Below are 11,942 nucleotides of genomic sequence, written 5' to 3' on the forward strand. Positions count from 1 at the left end.
TAAAACCCTTAGGCTCCCTCCTCTGTGCAGCATAGATAGGGGTGCAGCTATAATGCCAGTCTGCCCTTAGTGCCCTCTCACTACTCTTCTAAGCACTCATTTCCCCTTCCAGGTCCCCTCTTCTCCCAGGAGAGTCTCTTAGATCCTATATTTGAAGGTATTTGTTCCAAAGGGAATCCAACCTAAAACAGATGCTGATACGTTTAAGCTATTAACCTTCTCAAAGGCATTTACATTTCAATGTCATTAATCTCTCTCTGTTGACTTGCATTTTCCAAATTCAAAGACCACTCTCAGTTCTCATTCTCCCTATCCTTGCTTTGGCACCTAAGAACAAGGTGTTGAAGAGTGGTATTGATCTGAGAGAAGGAAACCTGAGATCCTAGAATGAAACATTTTGTGTTGCAATCCAACCACTTATGCACTTAACCATTTCTTAAGCACCTACTGTGTGCCTGACACTGTGTTCTAGCTGCTGGAGATGTAGCAGAGAAGAGAAGCAAGGCCCCCGCCCTCATGCAGCTTCCACTCTAGTGGTGGCAATAAACAATAAATACACAAAAAGATACCATTTCAGACAGTGACAGGTGCCATGAAGAGGAATGTGAAACAGTGAACAATGCGATAGTGAAAGATGTGAAGAAAGCCCATCAGGCAGGATGGTTGCAGAAAGCCTCTTTAAGAAGGTGGCATTTCCACCGAAACGTGAAGGGTGGATTTAAGGAAAAAGTGTTCCAGGGAGAGAAAACAGCAAGAGCGAAGACCTGGATTCAGGGACAGGCTTAGCACAGCACACAGGAGGTTCAGAAAAAAGCCAGTGTGGCTGGAATGTAGCAGAGGAAGGGTATGAGATGAGCTGAGAAGTAATCAGGTCAGGTAGGGCCTTGGAAGCCATGGTAAAGATGCAGAGAGGCTATCTTGCCCCAAGTCACACAGTTGGTAAATGGCAGAGCCAGGATGATAACCCAGGTCTTTTCAATCCTATCAAGTGTTTTTGCATTGTAATCTGGTTTATGCCCAAAATGGTGCTAGATGAAGAGAGACTTTACTGGACATTCCAAAACTGTCCTTCTTGGACATTCCAAAACTCTAAGAAGAGACAGACTGTTGTCTCACTCTCTTCTCTTCATTCTCTCTTAAAAAAAAAAAATACTAGATATGAAAACTTCAGAGTATACCATGCTAAATCATACAAATTCTGTCTTTTAAACAGAGGATCTGAATTTTATAGATATTATAAGTAAATACCTATTGAACATTTATCATATGATCCCATAGAGCATGCAGAGAAGTTATTTTGGTGTTGCTATGTTTGACCTTATTAAAACTCAAGCACACAGGATTGCCTAACATCTTTTTTTTTTTTTCCTGACATCTATTTTTAAACATAAGACCTACTCTCCCTATTACACATTAGGAAACTTAATATAGCTGAGGTGCTGGTCAGGATTAGCTACTACATAGATTGTCTGGGGCTTTTATGTTTTGCTTTTAAAATCAGAAGTAAATCAAAATAATTGTTTTTTAAAAGTAAATTTATGCTCAAAAAAAGAAAGAAATTGGCTAATAAACACCAGATGTGTGTTAGAGCTGGTGATGAGCACTGAACTCATGAGTGTTCCAGGATTGGCTATGCCATTAGACTAGGGTTAGAATCCTAGCATACTTACTAGCCATCTGACATTAGGTAAATTACTCAAGATTGCTAAGTCTCCATTTTCTCTTCCATAAAATGGGAATGAAAACAATGCATATATCATAGAGCTATTGTGAAAATGGACCAAACTAACAAGTGACCATGCTTGGAATAGACTAGCTATTCCTTGAGTTGATGTCGGTTTCCCTTCCTTCTCTGGGTCTCTGTTCACTCATCAGAAGCATAAACAGGTCAGGGAGATGATGCTAAAGTCCTGTCTAGGATAAATGTCATCAGCAGCCAGGCCTTCCAGCAATATGTGGACCACAGGGCAGTGAAACCTCCTGTTGTAGGCAGATAGAGAAGTTGGTAGCAAGATGACAAGGAGACCAACAGAAAACTCCCAGAGGAAGGAGCAAGGAGGCCTCAGAGACTGGGACTTGAAGGACTGGGATCCTAGCAGAACCCTGCCTCTGCTCCCCAGGCACAATTCATTTTACCAATGTATTTGCTTCAACTAATTACTTGTGAGATTATTTGTTTAATGCCTGCCCTCTCCAGAGACTAAACTCTAAAGATTAGGACCTCTGTTTTCTTCACTCATTCTAGATTTAATTTACTTTGTTTCGCACACAGTAGGCCCTCATCAAATATCTGCTGAATGAATGAGCCTCTTTTCTTTCAGTAGGTACATTTCTGAAATTGGAGGTGTCTCGAATTTAGCTAAGCAACATGGCGGCATTACTGCTCTGGCATTCATTTTGTTGGACCAAGTGGCCTGCAGGGGCCTTAAACTGACACCAGCCTCCTCATGTAAGAACATGTCCCGGAGACAGTCCTCATAGTAAGCTCCTGATATGACTTCCCCAACAGTTTTTGTGATCAATAGTCTCCCTCACCTTCCATCGTCTTCCCCTGTGTGCCCCTTAGATAAGACTCCTGTGAAATTTACCAAAACCCCATGCATTTTGGTTTGAATTGACTGATCCAGTCTTAGCCCAAGAACCCCCAAGAATTCCACACATAGACCCTAATAAAGGCATGTGTGCCAGGTTTTGTCTCTCCCTTTGCCTGTACTCACTCTGCCTTGACCTCCCTGTATGGCCCCTTGAGGTACGCTGTGCATTTCCTCCAGGACTTGTGAGTAGTAAACTTCTCTAGCTCAATTTCTCTTGTGGTCTTTTGTTGTTGAATTGCTACTCATGCTCACCATCCGGCACCCTACGTTCCACTTAATAAATGTTAATTTAATGAAGTCATAACAGGAGGAAATTCATTTTATTTACAAATCAACAATTTTAAGTGCCCTAGTGAACTCAGCCAATAAGAGGAAATTTGTGATGAAAATTTCTGTTTAGCTGTGGATTTTTTTTTTTTAAGAGAAGTGTACCCAAACTAAGAAAGCATAGTAATGGCTCCATGAGAGGGCTTTGAGCATTTAGAGTTTGGTAGCATCAATTAACCCTCCCACATATCTTGGACTTTATCAGACTAGGATGTAGAGTTTTGGAACTGAATACACTCCGGTTGCCTTAAGAGAGGACTTTTCTCTGGGCAAAATGCAAAGCCTATTCTTAACTGTCCATCTATGATCCAGCTCAAGGGTCAGTCTAGGGGAGGCTTCCCAATGAGTCACAGAAGGTGGGAATGATAACCACAGACATCCTAATTGAACAATCCCTCAGTACTTATCACTGTCGCCTCCAAGCTATTGTGTTTCCAGAGTCCCTGGCTATTGTCAATTCCTGGAAAATGAATGGTCAGCAACTAATGAAATTCTACCTAATCTAACAGGTTCAGCATCCCAACTAAATTTGCTTCTCAAGGGAATCTGGATGACTTGATATTCACCTGCTCATTAATTCACTCATTTATTCATGCCATTCACTTATTAATTCAACAAATATTCCCAGTCCTGGAAATTCTGAGTGATTCTGGATGAGAAAAAGAAAGCTCAAACAGAGCAGGAATTAGCACAAGAGCTGGAACCAGGAACTAAAGAATATCTAATCACATATTGTGTCTGGAATATCTTTCTGCCCAGCTGGAGTATCACCTCTGCAAAATCTTTCTAAATTTCATTTTAAGAAGAATATACTTCTTTTCTCTGTTCCCTTGTTAATATCCTCAGTGTAGTGCTATGACATTATGTTGGAGTTACCTGCTTCCCCTCACCAGGCTGTGAGCTCCTTAAGAAGGAACTGTGCCATCCAATCACCCTTATGTCTCTGGTGCCTTGCATAGGGCGAAGCATATAGAACTCATTATCAGTGGAACAGTTCTCTGCATTCCAGTGAAGTTAATGGATTTCTAGGTATTATCAGGCCTGTATTGTCCAATATGGTAGCCACTAGCCACATGTGGCTACTGAGCATTTGAAATGTAGCCTGGGGGTGGGGAAGAAGAATTGAGACGTACTGTAAATGTAAAACACACATCAAATTTCAAAGACTTGGCACACAAAAATGTAAAATATCCCATTAATAGTTTTTATATTGATCATATGTTGAAATGATAATACTTTGGATATTGAGTTAAATAAACATATTATTAAAATTAATTTCACCTGTTTCTTTTTACTTTTTCATGTAGCTGTTAGAAAATTATAAATTATATATGTGGTTCACATTGTAAGTATTTTATTATCCAATAGAAATATTGGATAATACTGGGCTACATCAAAGATTACTATTTCAGGTACAAACCACATCCAGTCTCTTATACCTGATTCTCTCTTTTGGTAGGAAGGAAGGGAATTTGGTTACTTTGTCCGAATTGAGTCAAGGCTTTCACTGAGCCTAGGTTCAGAATATCCAGGGAATATAAGACACTTTTTTTTTTTTTTTGGCAAAATTCTATCAGTTAAAATGTCCCACATTTTGGTTGGTTTGCTGTTTTAAAGAAAAAAAATCCAACTCTTGCTGTAGTCCCCTATACGGAGTCAAAGTCTCACCAAGGGCATGTAATACCCATGCAGCCAACACTTAAATAGCTCTTCAATTCCTGGCTCCAAGAGCCTCTGCTTTATCTTCTCTCCTCCCTCAGTCTCTGGCATCCTAAGTAGTCACCCCTCCCATCTCAGCTTTTTCCACTGACCTCAGAAGAGGGCTGTCTCAAATAACACACTTGTCAAAACACCTAGGTAAGCACAGAAGTGAGAGACATCATATAAATAGACATATGGCAACAGACTGCTCCATACTGATAACAAAAACCATTTACAAACTCCCCTCACCTTCCAATAGGTTTCTTTCTTACAATGATTAAACGTAAATGTCACTAATAAGTTTAATTCTATCAGCTTAGGCAGACCTTTTTTATACAGGCACTGGCAAAGCTGCAAATGAACATGATTTTTAAGATTTGGGCGCTGTTGTAGCAAAAACCTCTGCGCTTAAACAGAGAAATTAAAATTGACCAACAGAAAAGATCCAAAACAAAAATTCTGAAAAATTTCCAAGTGATCTGTGGGAAAGACCAAAAGAGTCAGGCTTCGTCGGACTACAGTCAGAAAAATACAAAACTCATGGATGTCTATTTACGTAACTTCCTCCATACAGGAGACCATAAGCTTGAAACATTTAGTACAGTGTTGGGCACCCAACAGGTGTTCAATGAGTATACGAGAGTATAGGCGCTTACTATTTAATGGGATAATGCAATCACCGTGCTTTTCTTTTCTTTTTTTAACCCTGAGTGGTATGGTAGGCAGAACCCAACTTCCTATTTTACTCTGAATACAATCAGAAGCCCTTATCAGGGCCTGCAAAGTCCTACATGATTTGCAACCCAACCATCTCTTAGACTCATTTCCCATCACTCTCCCCTTATTTACTCTGCTCTTGTGTTCCTCAAATAAGCCACACACAGTCCTGCCTCAGCGCCCTTGCACCAGCTCTCCTCTTTGCCTAGAATACTCATTCCTTCAGTCTCTGGTCAAATGTCACCTCATCACAGAGGCTTTCTTCACCACCTTATCCAAAACAGTATAACCCTTATCTGCTGTACTTGTCCTCATATCACTGATTGCCACCTGACATACTACATATTTGTTTGTCTATTTGTCTCCCCAACCTGGAAAGCCACTCCCAGGAGGGCAGGGACTTGGTTCATTTTGTTCACTGCTGTATCCTTTGTGCCTAGAAAGTGCGTGACACATAGTAAGAGTTCAATAAGTAGTTGTTGAATGAATAAACAAATGAACATAGATTGGAGTCCAGACACCGGGATCTAGTCCTAATTCTACCGCTAAAAAGTTGTGTGACTTTGAACAAACGTCCCCTGAAACTCAGTTGCTGAATCTGTAAAAGGATTGGTTGGGAAAAGATGTTTCTATAGCCTCTCCCAGCTCTCAAATCCTGCAGGTTTTATAGAGATGCTTTTTACATACAACTTTTGTATGAAGTTTTAGCAACATGAAAATCTTTTTCTTATATCCACAAACAATGAGCCCTCTGGGCACTTCATTATGATTGAAGACCCTGCTCCAAAGGCCCTGGATGAAGTCTTCCCCCATCCTTCCAGGCAGGATAGACCCCAGGACTTCCTGCCTACTTTGAGGTGTTTCATACAGACCTTTTCTTCCTTATATCTCTTATAACAGTTAATGACATAATTACATTTTTCTGTTTCTCCACCTAGAATGTGACTATCTTGAGGACAGTAATGGAGGTCTTAGTAATGTTTGTATCCCCAGCATGGTCCTTGGCAATTAGTAGGCATTCCATGAATGTTTAGTGAATGAAGGAACACAGGAAAGCCAAAGTGGAATAGGACCATTTCTCATACTGAAAATGGAGACATCACTCTCCCCTCATTGATGAATGGTGGGCAGAAGGTAGCTTGGCTGCTAGTAATGATTCATCTGAAGGGATGTAAAGAAATTAAAACTTACCGGTAACCTACTGAAGGCCAAGCACTCTTACACATGTTCACATAGTTTATTTAATCCTGTGACAACCTATGAATTAGGAATTATCACTAATTATCCTTTTTTATAAATCTGTAAAACTATCCCAATTTAGAGATGAGAAATATGGAGCTCAGAGAGGATGGGAGATTTGCCCATGATGGAATGGCAAACAGGGTTGCCACTCAGGACTCTTCATGCCAATGATATTCATATCACTGAATGATATATCAGAAGGGTAGTTCTCTAATCTAATACAAATACTGGCATGTATAATGGTGAGCTTCCCTGCACTTTACAATTAAAGGTGATTTTTTTCCTTGATTCAGAAAGGTGGCTATAGATAATTCTATATATTATTGCTGGAAGAACAAAGAAAAGATGCACAAGCAGATGACGACGCTTTGTACCTTTTGAGTTTTTAAAAGTGAAGTCTTTTTCTGATAATAAAGTGCACTGTCTGTTCATTACAGAAAAACCAAAAAATACAGTTAAAGAAAAAAGTTTAGTCGACCATTATCCCATCACTCAGAGACAATGACTATTAACCTTTTTTCAACCTTAAGGTTAATAAAAGTTACTATAACCTTTATTATGCTAAGCTTTATTAACCTTTTAAGCCTTTTTCCAATACACACTTTATTTTATAGTGAGATCATTCTAAATTATAAAATGAACTTTTTTTCAAATTCAATATATGCACTTCCCATACTGTTAGAAATCTTCATAAATAACATTTTAATAATGGCTTAATAATACCAAAAGAGATGCCATCATCAATCATTCTGTTATTATTACTTAAGCTATTTCCATTCAGTTACTTTCATGTTACTTTCATGCCTCTCAATTAAAAAAAAATCAGTCTGTAAATCAACTTCTGCAAATAGTTCTGATCTTTGAGGAAACAGAGACAGAGACAACTTTTCCATTCAAGAAGGGGAAAACTCCCATTATTATTCGGAATAGTGAATAAAAGGTCTTTCCCTTTCCTCCAATAACCTTTCCATATAGAAGTTAGTTGGAGCCATTCAAGTTTCCCCTACAGTAAGAAAGGGTCTTTCCTCCAAAAGAAGGGAGGTGTGGAAGTCTAGCAGTGGCTGGGAGTAAACAGACAGAGGCTCACATCTTGGTTCTTACATTTACTTGCCTTATACCCTCAGTAAATTACGTAAAGCCTCGGTTTCCTCACGTATAACAGGACAGTTACCTCACAGCGCTGCTGGGAGGGTTTAAAATGAGAACTGAGCCTGGCATGGAGTGAGCCCTCTTTTAACTGTAAAACTTGGATGGAGGATTTGAGAGGAAGAATGTCTCATCATTCTTCCTTCCCATAAATTAGAGAATATTCGAAGCTCTCACCTCTAGTCTCAGAAGAAAGAAGAACTTTAGGCCATATTTGTAAACTCACGCCCACCAAAATGGTTTGGTTTCTGATCACACTTTGAGGTTAGAAAACATTCAAGAACTCCCACTTCCCAGAGGAGTTCCTGCCAACAGAAACCTCTCTCCTGAAAGAGCCTACAGCTGCCACCTCCCTTCGCCTTGCCCCACCATGAAGCAATCCCTACATATCTCCCTTCCTTCTCTCTGCTGCTGCCTCTCTGCTCTGAGCCCTCCCCAAACACAACTTTCCAATCTGCCTGTCAGTCTCCTTTCTCAATGACACCAATCTGTTCTCCTAAATCCTCTCCAGAAGTTTACTGATTTCTTGTTACCCATGTCATCAAATCCAAAATTTTTTAAATGGGATGGCTTTCAAGGCCTCCACCACCACCATCTACCTCTTCCCCCACATTTCCCTCCACTCTACTTTCCGACGCTTGGCCTGGTGTCCACCTTATCATCTGTAGTCAGAGCAGGCTGACATTTACTGCAGATAAATTATGCCTTTACCTGAAAATCTTGACCTTTGGCAAAGGGCAACACAACACCAAAGTGGTATTTTGAATCTCTATCAGCTGCTCACATTTTAGAGTAAATGAGTTTTCAGATTCTTGGGTGGCAGGGGTGCAAATTTTGCTTGGGCAAAAGGATATGAGGATCCTGGATGCCATTAAGGGAAAAGGCTGGATTGACAGACTTCCCCTTCTCCGTACTGCCCAGGAATCACAGGTCCCTACTCCTGTTCCATCTCCCACAGGTGCCTTCTCTTCTGCGTCTCCTTTCTGCAATTCTTGCCCATTCTCCAGGGCCTAAGTCATGCCCACTACTTTTGAAGGCAGCCGCACATCTACACACTCTTCTGACCTTCCACGGTACCATGGTCTGTCCTTCCCTCCCCTCTCGTGTATTCAGCACACTGTCTCATGGTCCCCATATTGCTTCCTAACTTCTTCCATAAAGTCTTTGAGGGCAGGGACTGTGCCTGCTCCCCACTTGGTAAATATGTGACCGATATTCCAGACTTCTTATCTGACTGACAGTTCACCCTAATCAATGCCCCTCTGTGGGCTGTTTCAGCTTCAGCTCTGCTGTCTTTGGTTGGGCGGCACTTTTAACTTTGGGTAAGATGGGTGCTCTGCAGTGCTGCACAACCATCTGTCACCTACAAAGCCTTTCTACTGATATTAATAGATTTAGGAAGGGACACAACTAACAAACCGAAAAACAAACAAAAAACCTAAAACTAAAAACAAACACCCTACCCCCATCCCCATACTCAAAGAGAACAAGGAAAGGTAAAAACAAATCCAAATCGAGAGGAGATGATTCCTGCTGTTCTCATTTTAGGGCCTGCAAGAAAGAAGGGAGGCAGGGAGACCACATTTGTGTATAGTTATTACCTAATTGTATTCACATGTAATGTTGATAAATGTTTGAGACCAAAAAAAAAAAAAAAGCAGAATTTTAATAACAGGGGTGACTGAAATTCATGCTTCTTTTTTCCAAAGAATGTATGGGCGTTTGTACAAAAATTAAGTCCTCTTCTAGCAACCTAGGTCAGTGCTGGGCATCCAGGAGACTTTCAGTCCTTTGAAGTTTCCAGAGCGGCTTCTCGGCCTCCACCCCACCCCATACCCTCTTCTCCTCTAGCTCAGGGTTTCAAGATTGTTCCTAGGCTTTGGGCCAAATGTAGGCATTTCTGCGCAAGTCTGCAGTTCGGCAGAACCCGAAGTAAATCCCCAAGAATAAACAAGAGCAGCAGCAAGTCACAAGGAGCCGGCTGGGGGGAGGGGGTGGTAATGAGGGCGGAAAGGGGGATGGGGAGGGATGAATTTTGCTGCTCCAGCCGGGCCTGTCACTCCAGCTGACAGCAAGCACCTTCACCTTCAAGTTCTTCCCTAGGCAGCGCCCCCAGAGAGAAAGTGCTTAGCTCGAGGGAAATGAACCCCAGCGCTTAAAAAGAGGGAAAGGAAGGGTGCGGCGTTTCCCCCGCGCAGCACCCGCCCAGCCTCGCTGCCGCCCTCCCGGCCCAGGCGGCGCGCGTCTGGCTGCGGGCCCGGAGCGAGGGGCCCACGCTACCTGGCGTCCGGCTCCGGTTCCGACTCCGACTCCGACTCCGCGGCCGTCTCGTCCTCCTCGCCCCCCGACTCCTCCTCAGTGTCCAGCCCCCGGGTCACCTCCTCGTCCGCGTCGGAGCCCAGGGCGCTGTCCGCGGCGTGGCTGCTCTCGCTGCTAGCCATCGCGCCTCTCCCGGGCCGGAGCTGGAGCCGGAACCGCCCGCGCAGCGCCTGGTGTTCTCCCTCTGACGGCGCCTCCGGCCCGGCCCGGCCCTGCCCTGTCCTGGCGGGGCGGCTCGGGTTCCCTCCTGGGGGCAGGCGAGCCCCGCGACTTTAAATAGAAAGCGTCAGAAAGTTTCACCACCGATCTTCTGGGGCCGGGGCTCGGCGTCTCCTGTTCCCTGCGCGTCTAACTTCCCGCAGCCCTCCCCGCCCCAATTTAGGCGGGTCCCTGGCGGGCCCTTTGGGCAACTGGAGAGCACCACTCCGAGGGGCGCAGGCTCCCGCTGCATCCGGGAGTTGGGAGGAGGAAAGGCACACAGCCCCCCTGCTTCTCTTCCCTCTAGAGTGGGTTTGGTAGGCTTCAGGTTTGCAGCAGAACTGAGCTACTCGATGGGCCCTTATCCCAACCAAATAACTACTCCCTTTTACAGAGCAGAACACTTACTACTAGTTCAGGCACTCGTAATTTCCCCCTCACAACTCTGCTGTGGTAGGTTTAACTAAGATGCTGGTTTTATAAATGAGAAAACAGGCTCAGAAGAGCTTGGGTACCTAGCTTGCTCAAGGTCTCCTTTTGCTAGCAAGGTGACCCAATGGGAAACAAAGTCTGCCCATTTCAAAAGCCCAGTTTTGAACCATTGTTCAGTACTGGCTCCTTTTATATTTGCAAATCAATATTGTGTATTCTCTTCCTCAGTGACCCCTGGATTATTCAGCCAGGAAACTTTTATCTCCACAAATCTTAAAACTTTGAAGAGGAATAATTTCCCTACATTGGCCAAAGTCTGTTTTGTCTGAAATTCAACCCAAAGTCCCAGATCATGCCATGCCCATGTTTAAGAGCCCTCAATGGCTTCCCACTGTTCTAGGACTAAAGCACAAGGTCCTTGGGAAGATAAATGCTAACAACCCACATCTTAGCTGTCTGGTCTTGTCTTTGGAAGTCAGGAGTTCTAACATTTATCAAGTCACACCACTGTGCCTTTATGTACACAATTCCTTCCACCTGAAACGTTCTTCCCGTCTTTATTTACCTGGGTACTCATCATTCAAGATCACACTTTTCTCTGAAATCCCCAGCTTAAGCTCAATAACACTGTTTTAGGTTCCCACATTATCCTATATTCAAATTATGTTTGTGTCTCTTTCCCCAGTAGACTGTAAGTTTATCTTTGTCCCATTATCCCCATCTCATACAAGCGCAGAAGCTTAGCAAAGTACTTAGCACATAGTAGGTGCTTAATGAACGGTCCCTGCACTGAAGAGAACAGGCCTGCTATGTACAACAGGTAGAGATATCTTCACAATACATAAAGATCTTTTTTTTATAAGAATGATTTTATGGCTAAAAGAGCTAACACTGATTTTTAATTACAGCAAATTCTATTCACAGAGTTGTTAAATATGATAAATGTAAATTAGGTAGTATTCCCCAGTTACAGTTATCCCTAGCTCATATGTGTGCATTAGGTCTGTGGGCAAAGAACCGCAGGTAGTTGAGGTACAGTACAGAAGCATCAGCTAGGGGGCATGAGAGGGAAGACAGCAATAGTCCAGCCTTCCAGGGTTCACTAAACCAGGTGTAACATCAGCAGTATGCATTCTCTTACAGCAGGTTGGCTTTTGCATTAGTAATCCCAAGTGTCTGCTCATTAGGACAAAAAGGAATCAATTGCAGCTGTGGGATCTATTAAACACTAATCAAAACTACAGGTGGGCTTCCCTGGTGGCGCAG

General features: G+C 42.8%; 1 protein-coding gene across 1 annotated transcript in view; it reads right to left on the reverse strand.

Annotated features, from left to right (window-relative positions):
* Positions 1–10,168, reverse strand: part of CMYA5 (cardiomyopathy associated 5) — a 105,721-nt gene extending 95,553 nt beyond the window's left edge. The window contains exon 1 of the mRNA XM_060009238.1: positions 10,008–10,168. Coding sequence (XP_059865221.1) covers positions 10,008–10,168 — 161 coding nt within the window. The remainder of the gene's footprint in view (positions 1–10,007) is intronic.
* Positions 10,169–11,942: the final 1,774 nt, after the last annotated feature.

This window comes from Delphinus delphis, chromosome 3 (assembly GCF_949987515.2).
Source record: "Delphinus delphis chromosome 3, mDelDel1.2, whole genome shotgun sequence".
In the NCBI taxonomy this organism is placed as follows: domain Eukaryota; kingdom Metazoa; phylum Chordata; class Mammalia; order Artiodactyla; family Delphinidae; genus Delphinus; species Delphinus delphis.